The sequence below is a fragment of the Amphiprion ocellaris genome, chromosome 12 (assembly GCF_022539595.1).
Source record: "Amphiprion ocellaris isolate individual 3 ecotype Okinawa chromosome 12, ASM2253959v1, whole genome shotgun sequence".
In the NCBI taxonomy this organism is placed as follows: domain Eukaryota; kingdom Metazoa; phylum Chordata; class Actinopteri; family Pomacentridae; genus Amphiprion; species Amphiprion ocellaris.
This window is the reverse complement of record NC_072777.1, coordinates 32,367,851-32,388,720: the sequence shown is the minus strand read 5'-3', so window position 1 is coordinate 32,388,720 and position 20,870 is coordinate 32,367,851. Positions and strand designations below refer to the sequence as shown.

General features: G+C 42.9%; 1 protein-coding gene across 3 annotated transcripts in view; it reads right to left on the bottom strand.

The window, feature by feature from the left end:
• Window positions 1–16,350, bottom strand: part of runx2b (RUNX family transcription factor 2b) — a 45,478-nt gene extending 29,128 nt beyond the window's left edge. Inside the window, exons 1-2 of one of the 3 annotated variants that reach the window (XM_035951612.2) lie at window positions 15,730–16,350; window positions 15,384–15,507 (exon numbers count right to left, since the gene is read on the bottom strand). In XM_035951612.2, the coding sequence (XP_035807505.2) occupies window positions 15,384–15,441 (58 nt within the window). In that variant the 5' untranslated portion in view covers window positions 15,442–15,507; window positions 15,730–16,350. Of the gene's footprint in view, window positions 1–15,383; window positions 15,508–15,725 lie in introns of all 3 variants that reach the window. The other 2 variants (XM_035951611.2, XM_023277723.3) reach the window with 2 other exon arrangements.
• Between the last annotated feature and the right edge of the window lie 4,520 nt (window positions 16,351–20,870).

Genomic DNA, 20,870 nt, shown 5'->3' with positions numbered 1-20,870 from the left:
AAAATAGACCATGCCACATGTATCTGACTCCTGGATTTTTTTTCTCTCTTCCTTTTTTTAGATTTGTCTCCAGATTTTTACGCATAAAACGTGTGAAATTTAAAAAAAAAAAATATATATATATATATGATGAATTGCTGTAGAATTATCTGCTCAGCAGTGTATAAAATGCTGAAAATTAGAAGTATATCAACCACTTCCAACAGTAAACTGCTACTTATACACCATCTGTAATAATAATGTAAGATGATACAGTGAAACCCTCACAGGAGCTGTTTTTCTGCTTTAGAAATGCTTGCAATTTCCACAGTTTTAGTACATTTTAAATAAAACTGATGCATTGTTACTTGTTTTATTTTCAAAACTGTAATTTTAAAAGCGTGGCAAAAGCAAACCAGAAACAAAGAATTCATACTTTTTAATAATTTTTTAAAAAGCATTAATTGCAACTTTTCACTCATGTATCAAAGCCACACTATGAGGACAAAAATATTTTAGGTGAAAAAATATTTCATGTTTCAGTTTTTATTGCTGAAATATTCAGACTGTATTCTGCTCTAATGCCCCCAGTGAAAAGGCCTCCTCTGCCTGCCCCTCCTGTGTCTACTGTAGAGGGCATCATCTACCCTCTGTGAGACTCCATATCTCAGCCGGCTCTCATCAGCCACCCCACCCTCGGCCCTGATTACCCATCAGTCTCCCAATGAGACTTTTCTGAGTGCCACATCACACAGCAGCATGTGTATTGCCACTCTGTGTTCCTTTTTTCCGTTGCTCCCAAACAGGCTGTTTTATTGCAGCGACTCTTTAAGACAAAGGTCTTTGATACTCCAAGGCCTGCTTCAAAAAATAAATGGCACTGACTGGGAGGGCACAGCTGTCGGGGTTATTTGGATCCTGTCGGGGCTTTTTTGTAGCTTGTTTTTTATGCTGTAAAGTTACTTTTTACAAAATAGATTTCTGGGCACAGATGGGGAAAAAAAGGTTGACTCTCCGTCCGTGCTGCAGCACTTGAAATAACTCGACTTCTTATGTTTCATAAGTATGTACGTATGTGTGTGTGCGCATGCATGCACGTCTGTTAGCATGTGTGCGAGTGTGAGGATGTGGGAGGGATTTATATAAAGCCTGAAAGCACTGACACGCATCTGGCACCTCGTCATGTGGATGGGGTGGTGGAGGGGAAGAAGAAGGAAAAAAAAACGAGTGATTGAGTTACACTTCCCTTCTGTGTGCCCCAAACACCAGAAATATGGTTCACATTGTCCAACATTCTCAAAGATCAACTAACAATTCATGGATGGATAAATGCGAATTGTAGTAATTAAATCTGTAATAGCGATAAACATGGCCTTGCAGGAACCGTGGAGCCGGTTATTCCAACAGAGTTAAATTTCAGCTCCGATAATATTGTCTCTCTTTTTTTGGTGGGATACATGTGGAATAATGTGGAAAACATCCTAAATGTTGAATTTAATTTAGGAAATGTTAGGGATGAAATAACATGCCAGCAGCCTAATCAGCTCTATTACTTTTAATTCGGACTCAAATTTGAAATGGAATTTAATTTTAGAGCTGTCTACTTGTATTTGTGCAGTGCAGGAACTCAGCAACTTTTTCTTTTTTAAGGCAAACTAATCAGTCTCAAAATTTGGATTTGTCCCATCGAGAGGCAGCATATTTTCCCCAGGCCCCCCAAAAACCCTTCCTCAGCCCTAGTCGTGACTTAAACCCTGACAAGCTCAGCTCATCAAAGACTGTTTGTCCCATCTGACTCCGCTTTCCTTCACCGCTGCACATTCAGCATCTGTCTTGCAGCTCCCTACAGGATCTGTTCGTACAGCCGAGGCCCTCGCTGTCTGGCTCTCTGTCATTCAGAGGTACCGGGCCCGAACCCTGCCCAAAAAATTCACCATTTGATGTTGCTTAGATGTGAAGGAGACAGCAAGGGAAGGCGTTAATGTGCCAGAATATACTGTTCAATCAAAAAAAAAAATCCCACTTCCCCGCCTCAATGTCACGGATTTATTCCAACTCCTCTCCAAAAAATTACATTTTGATTAAATGTGAACGCTTGGAACATTTGGACTTTTTCGGATATGCGACCGATCCTGCTCCGTATTAGCAGATTTAATATGATGTAGTAATGAATCTAGCATAAAGCTGTTCAGCTATCCAGCGGGGTCTGCTGCTCGCCTGGTGCACAGCTGGATCGTCTCTCTCAGCTCTGGTATTATTCATCTACTGTGTTACACTGGCTTGGAGTCATTGCACAGTAGGAGAAGTCACTTACAGTGAAGAACCACAGCGTACCACATTGAGCAGGATGTGCATTTTATGATTTATGGTAATATTGTATTTCTGCCGCTCAGTTTCAATTATTTGTTTTCAATAAAAATCAAACTCGGCTGACATCCTCCGGCTAATTTTCCCTGTCGAGATATCAAGCATGTAATAAAAGTTTCTGTTCTCATTCCCACTTGGAATGACAAAGACTGTGTGAGCCGCTAATATGTGCGCTGTCTGTAATGTTGTCAGCAAACTGGAAAACGTGCAGAAATCTTTCCCTGTGTGTCTTCTGCAGTGGTTGACATGCACAGATATGAGCAACACCTCACCAGGGAAGATGGCAGAGCTCAGAGCTAAAGCTAAAAAATCAACAGTTTAAGAACACAGGCTCTTGCAAATGCACTCGCTTTAATTTTTAAGCAACATTACTGTCTCCTCCTTGCTCCTTCTTCTCACAAGCCGTGCTCTCATCCTTCAAGAAGAAAAGTACAGCCACTTAAGGCTCAGGATTAAGGCTCCATTTCACAGTGGTGCATTTTTCAAGACACTTAATTATAGCTTTCTAGAGGAGTGCATTGACGAGGCCCAGGCTTTTTCAGCTCTAACGGGATGTTTCCATGTTTGGCAGGCCACCAGGCGGACGCTCGGTCTGCCAGCAAGCCAATCAGCGAGGGCCCACCGGGCTCGACGGACAGAACCGGCCAAAGCCCCCGGTCTACTAGCCAATCAACCGAGGAGCCGCAGAACCAGCTAGGCCGGTTAGTGGACCAATTAGTGAATCAGAGAGGAGGAGGCTGACGAGGACGGGCAGAAACTTTACTCCTCCTGACCTCATCGACTCACTGAATCCCAGATCACAGCTAAGACCTTAATGACTGTTTGCGATCGAGCCCCGTGACATCACGGTGAACTGCCGGGACGACGACGGCACGTTCTGCGGTGCGTTTAAGTGTGTGTGCACAATCCCAGGCTGTATTAGACTCACTGCAGCGTCCTTGTGCCGACGGAGTTTAATATATTTCAGCAAGAGATGCAGAAAGAGTTTGCCTGATATTTCACTCTGCTTTTTTTGAGAGCAGCATGGAAAGAGATGGAGGGGGCGGCTGCTCGCTGCTTGTGGCAGGAGGGTAAAAGAGAGAGGGAGGCAGGGAGGAGGGGTATAAAGACAATTTCCTCTCTGCTCTTATTGCTCTGACTGTCTGCCGCCTACCGCCTTCATGGAGGTCCCTAATTGAGATCACTTGTACTTAAAAATAGGAACAAAAAAGGAACTTCTGCGGGCCGGGAGATGGAGAGGAGAAAATAAAGCAGTAATATGTGACGAAGGCTGCCATTAAAGAGTCCCAATGATAGATCTGAAGGGGGTACTGAGCTGAGAACTGGTTGTGTGTCTGCCAGGGAGCCTTCAGATGTTGACGTGTCACACACCACCTGCTGTCACGCAGTGTATTTGTAGTGTTTCTGTGTGTGTGTGTGTGTGTGTGTGTGTGTGTGTGTGTGTGTGTGTGTGTGTGTGTGTGTGTGTGTGCAGCTCTTTGATGGGGTTTGAGTGACAGTGCTGGGACTCAGGCCAGAAACATGCCAGAAAAGTTCCACTTCATGTATGCATGTGTTTGTGTGTCCTTTACATAGCTGCAACAGAATATCTTATATTCCGCCGCCCCTTCTGTGCCATTAGCTCTGCTATTATTAGTCCTTCACTTCAATTCATCCGTTCCACCAATCAAACCATCCCTCGAGCCGCCTCTCCCAGCCTCGCTCCCCGAATGTCCCTAAAGTCGAGGCTGGTTTTCCCTTCAAAACCATCTATCACTCAATCAGGGCAGATCGAGCTATTAATCAAACAATGAGCCCCCCTCCTCAGAGACCAGTTTGAAGGAAACGCAGCGTATCCAGGAGTGGTACCGGACCACGGCTGGGAACAGGAACCCTGTAAAGAGCGTTTTTCTTGGATCGAGACTCTCTGTAGGTGCTAAAGACAATACAGACACTCGGGCTAGGCCAACATTCCACTTTACACTTTTCCCTTCCTCTGTGTATTTCACTGGTCTACTTCCCCTCTGCAAACTAGCCGGCTAGTATCAAAATATTTATAGTACATCTGCAAAACATGCTGTTCTCATGTATCCAGGACCGTTTCGCCCTGTGTTCATTATGCGAGGTAAAACTAATACCAGATTTACAGGGGGATATTTCTCTCTGTTCTGGCTGTCCGTGCGGTGCGATTGAGGATGATTTATGTGAGGCGAGGACGCTCAGGCGAGATAGATAGAGTGACTGAGCGGCGAGAGGCGAACACAGGCAGCGGCCCAGACGAGCGCTCGCAGGGGGGCTATCGGCTATCGGTCGGCCCCGTTTCCAGCGCTCCAGACTGGGGAGGAAGGCATTAAGGACAGGCAGTGGCTGGAGGAAAAGGAAGGAGACGGGAGGCAGGGATGTATGTATGTATATGTGTGGAGGGGCAGGGAGAAGGAATGTCAAAGTGCACCGGGTCCAAATCGATGAATGCAGAAGAGGGGCCAGATGGGGAAAAAACTCTGTCATGGATGCTCAATTGCACACAGACATAAACATTTAACCATACATGAAGTAAACCCACGTCTGGAAATGTCTCATATACGTTTTTATTTTGGAGCCATTTGTATTTGTATTAAATATACCGTGTGTTTTGTTTGGCGCTTATCTCAGAGTGGGCATCCTGAATGGACTTTTACAGCACATAGGAAAGCTTAAGCCCTGGCGCTGCTCAGCCGCTTCATTTCTGGGGGGTAATCGCATCAAAAGTGTCAGTCAGTGAAGTGTCCAGCATTGAAATAAAAGCCAATCAGATAAATAGAAAATGAAAAAAAAGAAGAAAAAAAGCAGCACTGGGCAGGCAGCACGAGCAGCCACCGCAGCGGGCGTGCATCGAGAAACTTCACAGCGTTTTGGATCTTTTCTCTTTTTCCTGATCTCTTCCTGATCACGGTCCAGCTCGGAGCGCTTCCAAAAGCACCGAGCATGAACTCTGCAACCTGGAGCCACACATGCTAGTTAGAATTCCAAAACCATTTAGACGTCAAAAATGGCACCAGGAAGCCTCGAACAACTGGAGAGGCTGCACGTGGAGCGTCTGAGTGGTGAATGAGTTAAAGAGTTAAGCCTTGTTGCTCACTCAGAGATGGGCCTTTGCCTTAAAACCTTAGCCTGTAATTACACTGAGCCTATTAGGCTACTGGTCAGAAATGACTCACAACAAGGTGGGGGTGTAGAGAAAGGAGACGGATGGATGGAGTTCACTTTCATAGCTTCCAGCCTGAGATGTCCTCAGACAAATTCAATCCCAGCCACGTTCAGAAAAGCGACCCAAATCAAAGGAAACATCATCAAAGTGGAGGGAAAACATGATTTCACAGCAGATAACTGACTATTGTCTGATTATGTGACCTATGACCCTGTATTTTCCATTCAGAAGTCGCTGGTTATTCCAGGACGAGGCTTTTTACTCGCGTTCTGCTCTGCTCCTGAGCTGAGACTTTCATGACGCCAGCTTTATAGAGCCTAAATCGAGTCCTGAGCAGAGACTCATCGACTGCTGGGTCCCTCAGGGAACATCAATTACGTTGTGAAACGCTGTCCTTCAAACACAATCTATTCTGTGGGGTTGCATTATGGCACAGCTGAGAATTTCAGCGTCTCACACACATAGAAAAAAAAAAACCCTCTCTGGCAACGGGCTTGTTGGGATGTGGTCTCGAGCTGACAATTAAATTGTCCGCTCAGAATATGCTGTCACTCTGGGAGTGCGAGATTTACAGCGAATAATTTTGCGAGAACTGATCATCCTAAATATTTTAACTGGATTTTATGGCACCGTAGATCATTCTGATATGTTCTCACGGCCTCCTGGGACTGAAAACTGTCCCCAGTAGTTGCAGAACTCATTTAGAGACAATTAAAGAAGCTCCATACAACCCAGCCTCATTGTTCCTGCAGAAGAGACAAACATTTGACGTCTGACAAACCGCAAACCCTCATCGTGTGTCTCCACGAACCGTCTTTCAGGCAACTTATACCAGCAAAGAATCATAAAATCGGAGGGTTAGAAGCTGTAAACATTAAACCTGTGTTTACCTTGCAAGGGGCTTCTTTTTCATCAGTAATAGTCTCACACTGTGAGCCTGATGATTGGGTAATATTTATTATGGGCCCTGAGGGTGTGCTTCCCTCTCAGTTGCTCTTATGTCTATAAAACCTTTTACCCTTCGCTCAACTGTGGCGCACACGAGCTCCCATTAGAACCTGATTGTATATGTGCTTTTAAAGTGTGCCTCTATAGTGCCTTTAGTGTGCATATGTGTGTGTGTGTGTGTGTGTGTGTGTGTGTGTGTGTGTGTGTATATATATATGCGCATATGCATGTGTGGGTGTGTGTGTACAGTAAATGTGTGTAGCAGTAAAGGGGCTGGCTCTGAGACTTTGGTTAACCAGGCTATAATTTGGAGGCCCAGTGAAGACTCCCAGCAGCCTCTCACTGTTTGTTTACCAGAGAGACCAACTCTACTGTTTCTGCTGCATCTGCAGGGTCCTTGCAGGAAAAGGGTGTGTAGATCTGTCTGGCTGTGTGTGCACAAAGAGTGTGTAGGTGTAATCCGGTGCAGAATGCATGTGAAAGTGGCATTTTTTGGAGATTAAGTGAAGAAAAATTCACGTGTCGCTTTAATTAAGATGTTTTCTGTTGTTTTTAAGGATCCAGCCACCCAACTGAGCTAAAACATGCTTATTGCCCTGTTTTTGCTCAAACTTCCCCGGTAAATCAAATATAACTGCTCTATCCTGAAATGGTAGCTTTGTCATAAATAAGAAAACACAAACTTCACACCCTCGCATTAAAAAGTGTTTGTCAGCAAAAAATGACTGCTATTTTTGTTTGTGCTGAGAAGAATTCTCCCGAGACTGAACTGCTCGCTTTCTGTCCCAATTGGGGCTTTTTCTTTTCTTTTTCTTTCTCACCAAATCCTCCCTCTCCCGAGCCGGAATAAAAAGAAAACAATGCAATTCAAAAGACCGGAGCTCCCAGCCTGTCATTTAGCTGTAACTTTGAATTGCCTTTGCTCTGTGTGAGCTGTTTTCTTTCACACAGACAGAAAAGTTGCAGCATCCTAAAATTCCATCACGAGAGAGGAAGAAAGACCGAGCAGGAGGAGGAGGAGGAGAAGGAGGAGAGGAACTTTCAAAATATCACTCTAATAAAATATTCCTGCTCCTCTGGGATCCTCCTTTGCTCATTCAGCATCATGAGAAGTGGAAAAAGGGCCCGTTATTGGTCTCTGTCCAAAAAGGGAGAAAAGAGAAAGAGAGAGACCTATTTCTTAGGGGGGAAAGACGCAAAATAGGATGAACAGAGCAACAGTTGAAGGAAAAACTTTAAACTGTGACAACAAAATGAACTACAGACGACTGTAAGGCAGCAGCTGTCTGGCTGAGTGACAGGATTCTCCGGCTCCAGTGAGGATCAGAAGCTTCGTACGTATACAGGCTTTGATCAGGCCGAGCTGCTTGTCGCTGCAGCGTGATTGAATGTGTGTAAACTGGAGCAGCTCAGGGGATCAACATAAAAACAGCAGCTAAGTTCTCCAAAGGATGTCACAGGAACACAACTTTGAAACAACCTGAAATGTAACGTAGGGGATTTTTTTTTTTTTTTTTTTTGCAGTTTTGTAACATTGCTGCTCAAGCAGAAAATGTTCAAAACTTTTTTTTTTTCCAGAGCAGGGAGTCGTGCAGACTTCAGAATATTTGCAGCAAAGTTGCAAAGAGAGAAAAGCTGTAACTTTATATCAACCCCCTTTTTGGCACTTTTCCCCCCCTTTAACAAGTTCTTTATTGGTTTTTAACATGCAAAGCTTTCACTCTAACTATATGCTGTCCATTTTAGATACTGCTTGACTTCTCCTATCTCAGGCTCATCAGTTTTTCCCCTAATGTCATAATAAGTCTCATTGCATCCATTAATTACACATTACAAGAGCGTTAACTGGATGTAGAACAGAAAATGTCATTTACGCACAACAGACATACTTATTCCAATGATAAGTGATAACAAAACACAGAAAGACTGCAAAGGAAAAAAAAAAAGAGTCTCCTCCACATTAGGTCTCCTTTGTTAAGAGGTGTGTTTAAGTCCATGTAGCATTGTCTTTATCTATTTGTGTATTGTATTCTGAGTGTGTATTTGCATTTCTTCTAATTTTAAGAAATGCATAGTCTCTAATCTATCGCCCAAAGCCAGGTGGAGGTAATTACGGCAGTAAACTTCATGACTTCTTGCCTTTAAAGGGACAGGGTTCTGGCAAAACCCCAAATATGACACAAAAATGAGTGGTAGAACTTGTTTTTTGACATTTTTTAAAAATAAACATCAAAAATATTCATCCAGAATCTAGAGAGTTTGGGGTAATACCAGAATATATATGCATAGAATCTTAATATCGAGGGCATTAGAATATATGGCCGCCAGTTTTGCATTGGTCACCTATTTAGCATTTATAAGAAGTACATTAATAAATAATCCAGAACAAGCTATAATGCAATTATAAAGCCGGTGTAAACAAATATAGGTAAATTTGGAGCTGTGGATGTATTTGTCAACAATATATGTAAGCATTTCTTTGCACAGATACACGTATGATAAACCACATTCACTTATAGTATTATTTGTTTAAAGCCAATTTTGATTTGTTGCTTATTATCCATCATTTTTTATTTGCGTATGATACACATAAAGATGAGATGTTGAGCAAAAGTCTCTAGGATTTTTCTTTTCTCACCTGCTTTTGTTGGATTGTGAAAATTAACAAAACTTTTTTTTTTTTTTTTAAAGTATAGCTAATGTATAACTTCCTCTACCGAGGTATCTAAACCCCGTTACACTTCCACTTTCTTGCTCTGATAGTATTTATTAAGCACTACTTCAGGTATAAATTTGTCTCCTGCTGAAGACCAAGGCATGCAGCAGAAATCTCTTTAGTTATTTTTATTTCTATTGTTAAAAATGAACTTTAAAACTCAACATGTCCTTATGTGTGATCATAGTCATCGCATACAGACTGGTGGCAAATAAAGGAAAAACCTGAACATCTGACACTTAGTGCGATGAGATGTTGGCATTTTGCTGCCATAGTTTGGATCCATTTGTCCCCTTGAAGGGAAGAACAATTGCAAATCAAGTTGTTCTGAGTGATCAACCTTTCCTCTATGATAAAACATTTCTATACTGAGGATCTCAATGTTATGTTGTGGTCTTCACAGTCATAAGATCTCAACCAGACTGAACACGTATTCAGCAGTGCTCTCCACCACCATCGCTAAAACATGGAGAGAGGAAGAACAGTGTTTTACACCTCCAGTAGTATTACAATGACTTGGAGAATGAAAGTCAAGGTGGTACGTTGAGACCCAACACCTTAATAAGACACTTTTTTGTTAGTTTTTCCTTTAATTTGTCACCAATTTCTGCTATGTTTTACACACCAATTAGGGCTGCTGCAGAGAAAAAGTTATAATTTTGAGCAAAAATGCATATAAACAACAAAAATATGTTTAACTATGTCACAGTGTATTCTAAACTACATTACACTTCTTACAAACACTTAACAGGAAGGTTAAGTCAAGCTTTAACCTCTTCAATTTTTCAGTTTTTATCCAAATCATCTGCTCACTTCTTCCTTTCTCTCTCTCTGGAGGCCACTTTACAAATGAGAGCTACCTTTTCCAGCTTCCCTCTTCTCCCCCGAGACTTGTCAATATCAGCTACACACACTGTTCAGAGTTCAAAGCCTCGCGTCCCACCGCACACACACCTACACACACTCTCCTGGCCTCCTCTTTTGTTGTCTCTGGGGGCGTATTTCATTTCGGTGTCTGAATTCATGTTTGTCACAGGTGGCGCGGTGCCGGTGACTCTGATTATTGACCAAAGCATTACCGCCCCATCACATGTGTCATCACCCCCTGTTCCTGAGAGCGTGGGTGGGAGGCGAAGGATGAAGGCAGGACAGGAGGGGAAGGAAAGGAGAAGAAGGGGAGGCAGATGATGGTAAACGGCCACCCCCACAGTGCCATATGGGAGGTGGCTTTGAAGGAGATGGTTGCTCTAACTGGATGCCTCGCGAGCGCAAACCGATCCCTCCCCTTTGTATCTCTTTTTTCTTGTTTCCTTTTCTAATTTTCTCACATGTTCTCCAACATGAAAGCACAAAACTCTCCATAAAAGGCCGGCGTGGGCGTTGCCGAGTGGGTGGGCTCTCTGATTTTCAGGTGCATTTGATCTGTTGTGTTCACACCTCGGCGCTGGCAGGGCGCCCGGCAGTGTGTGGGCAGGTAATTTGAGCAAATTAGGAGATGGGGCCTGTGTGCTGCTATTAATGTCACCCCATACCCTCCAACTGCACGTCCACCTATTGTTCCGCACACCTTTCTTTTTCTTTCCGCTCAGAGTCCCCCCCCATCTGCACCTCCTCTGGCTCGACACCCACCCAGAGTCGCCCTAAAGGCCACGGTGTATGGAATGCACGTGAACATGCAGTGCACGTGGGAAGGGATTGGTTCCAGGTGGCTGTTTGAGTGAGAGCATTAATCAAGCAGACATTTAGCACACACCTAAGCTTGTGTGCCGCTAACTCCAACCTGCGCTGTCATTACTTCATGACAATGCTACATACCAAAACTTCTCCACAACTTTATGAATGTCTGCTTGAGTGATGAATGATTAGAAAGAAAGTCAGCGCTGATGCACCGCCTGAAGACGCGTCGTAACAAGGTGCACTTATCTCCTCACGTAGATCCACTGATGTGCTGCCAAGCTATTGATCTTTTGATGAACAATCTAGCCTCAACTTCATCTATGTTATGTCACAAGAGATCCAGATTCAGAAAGCATCCACCCTGGTTCTTGTGGAAAGTAAGCTTATATACATATATATATTTGGGCCTGAGTCAGAGGGGATACCGCATTCCTTAAAGATTAAACTAACAAGGCGAGAAACCTGCCCTTTTCTCCGGCGTGCTGCAGAACAGGTAAGTCCTTGTGTAGGTTTGCTCTCGCTCACGTCGTTACAGGCTAAACCCAAACATCCAGAACGCTCCACACTCCATATTTCCCCCATATAGAAACACCTCCACCTCGGCCGTTTCTTGCAGGAAAAGGGGGCTAAACAATCAGCTTTCCCTGCGGTTTGCTATATCAGCTCTGCTTAAAGCCGCCTTCTTACTTAAACAACCAAAATAATACAAAAAAGAGGGAACATGACACAGAGGGAGTGGGTTATAATACTGGTGTTGTGTTTCATTAGGGTGAACCGGTTCCAAGATAGACCAATTTTCAAAGTGTTAGGTAGTTACTTCCTCTCTGAGGGCTTATATCGGATCACGGTAATTCGCCCAGCGTGATGCTATTGAAATGGATGAGGGGCTGCAGGATCTTGTTAAGTGTGAAAATAGTACAAGGCTGCATTAGAAGCTCCACTGTGATGGCATTAAGCTACCTGGTAATTATGGTGCACGCAAAGAAAAAGCATGAGTTTGCAAGAGATTCAACATTTGCAACATTATTTATGAGAAACTTGATGTTACAGCGTTGAACAAGTGTTGCTTTATCTTCCCTTTGAGTGTTTCTGAGTCGATTATCAGCACTTAAACAGGCAGAACTCTACAGCAAGCACATTAACTGGTAGGTCATCTTAGTATAATAGTGTAATGAGCCCTACAGCTACTGAATATGTGGATGAAACGCAGGATAACACACACTGAACTCTTCATTTGTTGTTGCAGTCTCAATATCACAGGCTTGAGTCTCATTTCAACAAGTTTTGGCTGCTTTATTGAGACAGAAGAGACACTGTGCAGGAATCAGAAGTTGGATGAGCGCAGCAGGAAAGATACCATACTTCATATGAAATTACAGGTTGGAGCAAGTTGATTAAATTATTTTTAACATCAGCACATTTAAACATCCTTGAAAACTCCCTCCAACGTGAGGGAAGATGTATTTCTAGCCATTAAAATCACAGGTTACAGAATTCCCCTGACGCCCCCATTCGGAGCTATTTCTGGCCACAATCAGCCCTTCCATTTACCACGAGTACATTCGAGCTGAACTGCAGACCAATTAATCTATCTCTGATTAAACACTGATCACATTAAAACTCAGCAGCTCCCCTGATTACCCCGAGGAATCGTCACACAGACTAATGTGAACTGCCGGCGTTAATAAGTCATAATAGCTGGCACAGCTCGCAAACACAAACAGCACCATTTTGCTCCATCAATGTGACCCTGCTGGGATTAAATAACATGTTTGCCTCAGAGGTACAATTAAGCGACGCTTAAATAGAGTTCCTTTGAGCCCCAGAGTTAAAGAGGAAGAGTCTTGAGCTTGCACAGTAGCAGCCAGTGAAGCGCTCGGATTTTTTTTTTCTCTCCCCCCCTTCTGGCATTTTCAAATTACCTATTGATGAGTGGGCTTCACGTCTGAGGGGGAGGAGGTGGGGGAGACAGGAGAGAGAGAGGAGGGAGGATGTCTGGTTCACTTTTAAGATGTCTCCAAGAAGCAGGCCTGTGGTTAGATCTAAAGGCAACACTTATGCAACAGAAGCTGCCTTTCTCAAATACATATACGGTTTCCCCTGCAAATTATCTGAGATTTTCTTTTTGAGGGAAAGTTTTCCGCCTGGAGTCTTCAGATATTTACCCGCTTCTCTTTTGATCGGGGTCTGTCTTTGTAAGCGCTTTTTTCTCGCCACTGCTACTACGACTTTTACTCAATGATAATTGCTCCCATGACTTAATTGTCTATATGTAATTAAGTTTGTAATAGAGAAAATAGGCACTTAAATGTTCCCCAGAGAGACGTCGGTGGTTGAGTGGGTGCCACACATGTTGAGGATTACTCTGCCCCTCTCCATCAGAGTTATAAAAAAATGGATTCAAAGCAATTAAAGGAAAACTCTGCTTGATGTAAAAGCCAAGACAAATTTTAATGAGACCCCCTTTTTTTCCTCAATTTGGAATATTTTGCCCTGCTCCCCTCAAGTCAGCTCAATTTATCGCTGGGAATGTACGTTCCGTTCTAAATTAAAAGTGTCCTTAATAAACACAAATATATGGACGGAATGGAGCGATGTGGCTTTTCTAACTAGCAAAACAATATTTTGTAGCTCAGCAAACTAGCTGACGCCACAGAAAGCAATCCAGGAGAAACACAGAGGCAGGGCAGCATGAGGATGTTTAGCAAATGGATTTAAATTGGGAGCTGATTCTTCTAAAACTCTCAACTACATTTAAAATGATAGACTTGAGCTCTCATTCCAGTTTAATGAACTCCTTAAACTCGGACCTTCTCTGAGCAAAAATACTCACGATGCCAACCTCGGTTTTTGACACAGAACAGTAACAGTACATTTATTTATCCAGAATTATAAATACAACGGCTGGTGGTTTTGCAAACTTTGCCATCAGGGGGGCTTTTTGTGGCGATAGATTTACTGCCCCAGATGTTCATAGACAGGGTCAATGAGCCGCGGCGCAGGATCAATCACTTCATGGGGATCGATCAGTGATTATCTCCCCTCTGGACTTTTCTACCTGCACATCTGCACACATCTGCTGCTCCTCTCCGTCTGTCTTCTACACTACAGCATGCTTTCAATTTCCTGCGGCGCTGCACTCTTCTCTCCTCGCGACCCCCGAGACACGCCGGCAGGTCAGGGGGTTAACGTGGTAATAGGTGGTGGTGATTGGTAGAGGACGCTCACTCTCTCCCAGCTTTCAGAGCGCATTAAGAGGAAGCCACCCTCGCTTCTGCCGCCCAGAACAGCTGTGTCTGACCACTTCTTAAAAACATCTTTTAAACATTTGATTTGGACAGCAGCAGAGGAAGGCGGGTGGGGTCTATTAAAACCCTGTTCTGTTCCTCGTGTCGCACGGGAACGTTTGTTTAAATTTTGAAAATTCATCTGGTAAACCTAAAACATCATTTATTCTGCTGATTAAATTAGACTGTGTAGAGAAGCTGTCACAATAGGACACAGCAAAGCCAAAACAGAGGCCCGCGAAAGTGGAGCGTGAAAAAGTTGGCCTTCACAGGTAGTTGGAAATCATTAGGCTGTCACTGCTACTGTTTGCAGGTCTGGGATTTATTTGTTTCTGATAGATCAGATCTCGAATATGCACAAACACTGAATAAATATTTTAAAATGTAGCTTTTCTACGAGAAGACACAAAAAACATTGCATTTTGTGTTTTTAATTCTTTGCGTGGAAGCTGCAAATCATAACAAAGTGATTATTTTAAGTTTAAATGAAATATTACAGGCTTCGCTTGTGAATTCTGAGCATGAAAGTCGACATGGATCAACTTCCCATTGAGTGTGGATTTATGTCTGCAGATTAAATGCTCCCTGGAGGCTGCAGAAATCGACACTGATTAATTAATGGCAGCAGCGTGACTGAACAATTTCAGGAAGCAATTACAGATCTGTTCTTGGCAAAGCGATCGATACACTTCTTTTTCCTCCACGCACAGCGCAGAGACACCCAGCGCACACAGCCACAGTAATCCCCACATCTTGTTTCAATGCTCAACTGTAAACTCTCTTGTGCAGCGTCTGTTTACGTCTGTCAAAAATATCACCCCGTGCTTTTGTTTTTTGGTTCCGCAATGGCATCGGCTTTGTAAATCTAAGGGCACGTTGCACAAACATGTCATCTCCCTCTTTCAGAAATATTTATAAACATCACATAGAGTAAATACTGGAATTTCTAAGAGCAAGAGACTTTTTTAAAAAGTTTTTTTTTTTTCTTTTTTTGTGGATTTGGGCGCCACATGAAGCCTTGATGATAGTCGGGTCCTTCTTGAACCACACAAGCTTGGATTTTGATATCAAGAGTCCTCATTGACCTCAGCTCATCTCTTTTCTGCTCATCTCAACGGAAAACCTTCCATCGGAACCAAGACCTTCAGTCCCTTTACTCAACACCTGACCCCGAGTCCTCCCCGTGACCTGGAACCCCTTTAAGCCAGACACAACAAGCAGAGCATCACGAGCAAGTACTCACCCCAGAAGAAGCTTTGTTGACATGGTGTCACTGTGCTGAAAAGGCTGTTAGATGCCATAGCTGCCTCTGGTCGCAGCAAGCCCCACTTTTGTTCCTCTGTGGTTTCCGTGACCCTTGACACGTCCTAAACCAAGAGCACGCAGCATGTCATGAGGGGGAAAAAATGGAAAAGCCATCCACAAGACATGCTTTTACGTATCAACTATTCGGATGACCACAAGTAACAACCAGGTCTGGTTTTATAGAGTAAAAAAAAAAAAAAAAAAATAGGCAAATATCGCCTTTGCGGATAGATCAGATGGTGTCGGACTTGCTTGCTTGGCGAGTGTGGTTGGAACGTACTTACTCGCTTAGCGCCGTCCTTGTGACTGGTGCTGGCCCGCGACGATTAACCATTTACACTCCGGGTCGCCCTCAAACACCAACCCCGAGCCGCACGTCTGTGGTTCTGTGGTTGTTTGGGAGGCGAGCAGAGCCCTCACACAACCCAAAAGGCACCAGCTTTAAAACTCGTCTCTTTCCTGCCCTCCATGTGCCGTCACTGGAGAGCCTGGGTCACATGCCCCCTGACGTCATCACGGCACAGCAGTCGAGCGGGACAGCCTACCGTTGTGGCTTCTCTCGTCTCCTCTCTCGGACTTTTTTCTCTCTCTCTCCTCCTTTTTGGTTCGTTTCCAGGCTCCCCGGGGATCGACGCTCCCATGAGTCAGGAGGCTTTAGTGGGGGCAGCTTGTTTAGCCGCCCATGCCCTTCTTCCTCAGCATATGGGGAACAGTGCTCTCTCTGCTTTGCTTCACTCTTTCATCCCCCTCCTCCCTTCTCTCTCTCTCTGACTCCGACTGCCGCTGCTCCTTCCCTCAACTCCTTTAACAGGCTGCCGTGCTGCTCCTGTCTGCCTCTGAGCAGGGAGAGCTGAGCTTGGTAAGATTTGAGGGTGTGAGCGAGGAGCGAATGGCTGGCTGGCTGGTGTGAGGCTGGGTGTGTGTGACTGTGTTTGTAAGCAGAAAGAGTTGGGAAAGAGAGGGAAAACTGGAGTTTGTGGAGGTGGTGTGAGTCTAATTTACCGCGAATCCCGTCTTACACTTTTGCTGCAGGCAGTCAGTTGTGTGCATGTGCATGTAACGAACCCAATCTGATCTTTTGCCAGCTTCCATAGAAGCGACAGACGTAGGCGATTCCTGCAGGACGCCGTAAATCACCTGTCTCTCTGCAAACACAGATGCCCCCCGCGAGAGTATCCTGCCGACATGTAAAGCAGCGGCAGCAGCAGAGCAGGCAGGTCATAACAATCTGCGATGAATCACATGCAGATTCCCACACATGCTGCTGCACACGCCCTCGCACACCTCTTTGATCAGGCCATCGCAGGTGTTCGTTACAACAGATCAAAAAATGCTGCACCGTCAGCGCAGGAATGAGCGGAATGGAGCCGGGAGTTCAGTCAGGTTGGAAAGCGTTAAAGCTCCCACCTATCCTGTTGTCACGAGCTGATTGTGACTAAGCAGTAACGAGTAGAGGAGCGGCCTCGGGCGTCTTTCTCAGGATTTTCTTGTTGCCAGTTCAAACGGTCTTGCCTTTCAAATCAGTCATTTGCATAAATCTATCATTTCAGTTTAATTTGAGGCTGTGATTAAAAGAAAACAAAACCTATTTTCTCACTCACAACATGGAATGTACCTGTGTAGGTCCAGACGTCCTTCGAGGACACCTGCGCTAAATTACAACAGAGACGAAGAGAATCTTGTTAATCAAACACAAAAACATCTTTCTAGACACAATAGTGGTGTTTCTATACCAGATTTTTACACACAGTTTGAAAAATCGCATTGGAAAGAGTTAATGGAAACACCAAATTCTAAAAACATACCCCATATTTAGCAAAAAAGCTTGTTTGTGGCAGTTTTTGACTTTTGAAAGGGAGTTAATGGCCTTCACTGGAGAAAAAAAAACACCTTCTTTGAATAAATTCTGACACACAGACCATTGAAACCACATGACTGATCAGCTGTTTCGCGTCGTTCGTTGTCTCTATTTCCAGATAACATGAAACATGGCCGATGCCAGCCGACGTGAAAGAAAAATTAAAACTTTCACAGTTGAGAAGAGTTCCTGAAGACTTCTTTTATGACTTTGCTCACATAAATGGACACAAATTTCTTAGCAGTTCTCAAACTGGTTTTGTTTCTGAACTTACCTACTTACTGTACTCAACCTTTTAATTAAAGTACCCAGTCTAGTTTATTTGTTCCCAAATAATTGAATGCAAACAGGCCTTTATTCATTCTTTTCTACTTTTTTTGCAACATTTCAAAAGATTCCTTCAAATTTGCTTCACAATCACATGGAAATTTAACTATCATGTCGCCTCTTGCCATGAATAGCTTTTATTAAAGCTAATTCCTGGTGGAAAGAATTTATAAAAAAACCAAAAAATTGTACTTTCAGTAAAAACGTATCCTACTGTGGCCTGTGGATTATTCATGCTGCCTTAAAAGTCAATTTATAGCCCACCATAAACCGCCTTATTTGAACTCAACTTGTTTTTAGGAGGCAGTGGAAAACTCATTTTAGATTTATTCTAAAACTCGGTTAAAGGCAAGTGAGAAATATGTTTTTTGTAGGGCTATCAAAATTAATGTGTTAATGCAGATTAATCCATCATAATGATTAATCTGATTAAAAATTTGAATGCAATTAACCCACCTGCACCGCAGAATGACTCAAAATCCCTAAAACGTCTCTGGCAACACATTTCATGATTAATATAGATGTGTAGCCCTGCGATAGGCTGGTGACCTGTTCCTGCTTTCGATCTAAGGGGTCAACTGGTATAGGCTCCAGCCCCCCTGTGACTCTACTGAGGATTAAGCAGTAAAATAAATTTAAAAAAATAAATAAATAAATATATACACACACACACACACACACACACACACACACACACACACACACACACACACACACACACTACAGTTCAAAAGTTTGGGGTCATCCAGGCAATTTCATGCTTTCCATGAAAACTCACACTTTTATCCATGTGCTAACATAACTGCACAAAGGTTTTCTAATCATCAATGAGCCTTTCAACACCATTAGCTAACACAATGTAGCATTAGAACACAGGAGTGATGGTTGCTGGAAATGTTCCTCTGTACCCCTATGGAGATATTCCATTAAAAATCAGCCGTTTCCAGCTAGAATAGTCATTTAACACATTAACAATGTCTAGACTGTATTAATTAACTGATTAATTTAATGTTATATACGTATATATAAATATAAATATGTATATATATGAGTAGAATTAAAAGTGCCTTAAACTGTTTCTGTTTGCAACAGGAGTTAACTGATATGATTTTTCAGGGCCGATATTGGTACCATTTATTAAAAATCAAGGAGAGTTATATTTGGAGCCAACGCATGTTGGCTGTAAAAATAAAAGCATTTGTGTCAGAATTCAGAGCAACACAAACTCTATCACAAAATCTCATCTTTTTTTTTTTTTTTCAGGTGACCGGTCTGACATATTGTGACTGATCGATCAGACTGGTCACCTGACAAAAAAGGACACGTCATCATACGTAGGATGACGCTCTGAGCAAGACTGCAGACGTAGTCGAAACATGTCAGCAAGGTAAAACCATACTTTCCTTATTCCATTGTAGGTTTAAAAGTAACACTATTCTATGAAATATTGAATATCGGATCCGATAAACAACCCATAGTTGTTGGAAAATGCAGCAGCAGTTTTGCAAAAAATGTATCAGCGGCAACATAAACTGAAAAAATAACATATAAAATCAATGTGTATCAGTGTTGCACAGTTTCCGGCATTTAATCCAATTGAGGTCAATAAACAAATTAGAAGCTGTAACCTGTGTTTGCACATTCAATATGAAGAAAATTTGTCTTAGACATTCAGTAAAAACAAACTAAATACCACCATTCTATCTAAATGTTAAAAACTAAGCATGTTGTCATATTTGAGCAATACAGTCTGCAGTCTTTTTCTTTCGAATACTACTGACCTTAATATAGGTTTAGAGGAAAAAAAACAGTACACAAATTCTGTGGCACAACAGCATTTCTACAAGTCTTTGCCACGTACCTTATTTTTGTGCAGTGAAACATTTTCCTTGGCGTGCTGCTTTGTAAATATTTGCCATCTAAAACAAGAACATGCCTCTTGAGTTGCAGTGCATGTTACAGAATCCTTAAGGAACCCAGCAAACAGAACGTACACAGCACCTATTCCCATTCACAGATTTAATCGATCATGTCACACATGCAGTTTAGCTTCACTTTAAATATTAAAAAACTCCTCAGCAGCATCCTTAATGACTGTTCTGGATCACCAGTGCAACGGCAAAGACGAGCTGTACGTACGGATTAGTTTGATACTCGATGCTGAAGTATTTCAAGAATAATATTTAAGGTCACGTATAAACATTTTTAAGGTTACTGCAAATGGATGCTTTTCTGTCAGAAGCATTAAACTTTAGGACAGAGTCCAGCACTGCTCTGCTGAGCCACAGTAAATTACATGCAGTCTGATGGGGATATAATTTGCACATCGTGATTGAATCTAAAACATGGAATGAAAAATAAAGCATAAATGTCAGACCCCGGCTCGTACGGCAGGAAACATAACTTCTTGGGTGGCATGGCACGTGATAAACAACCTTGATGGCGAAAATCCCAACTGTGATGATGTTGTAGTCTCGGGTATCTCTGCGTGAATTCTTTAAGATTGCAGCTAGAATAAGCGCTGGATGTTTTCCCCTCCTGATACGGTACCAAAGTTTAGTTAAACTTGGCCAAATATTGTTTTACTTGCCCGGCTCTCGGTCACGTCGGCGGTTTAGGCACCTTAAGAAAACCACAACAGACTTTTCCATCATTCGACTGAAGCTGCTTCTCGTCTTTATGAGCAAATCTGAAGATTAAAATCAACTTTACCCCTTCAGCAAATCCAGAAAACATGAAAATTAAAGGTTTTGAAGGGGGTGATGTTTTCGGAACATTTGACAAATCGACTTGAATAAGGTATTTATCGAATTTATTCCAGCCTGATTGGAAAGATTTATGGAAAAAATACAGAAAGAGGAGCTGAATGAGGCTCTGTGATGCTTTCTTTCAATGGTTTCAACATATCTAATCATGTATGTATATAAACCAGAGGGAAAAAATCACTTGAAGCCTTTACCGCCGGCTTGGAAGCTCCATTTTGCTGCAGAGACAATTTTGTAATATATGTAGTCCTTGCTGTCAAAAAAACTTGCATTTATGTGAAGGTAATAACGTTAGAGGCTGGAATATGATGTGGAATATAATATTTCATTCAGTGCCGGTTCTCCACTGGTGGCCGTATGCTACACTTGCTATACTTGAAGAGCTTGGCCATGCTCTGAGCTCTGGCCAAGGTCTGCCCTGAGGACTGTGGTTGAAGGCCCACCCTGCCAGACACTTTCACTCTCTCTTCTACCA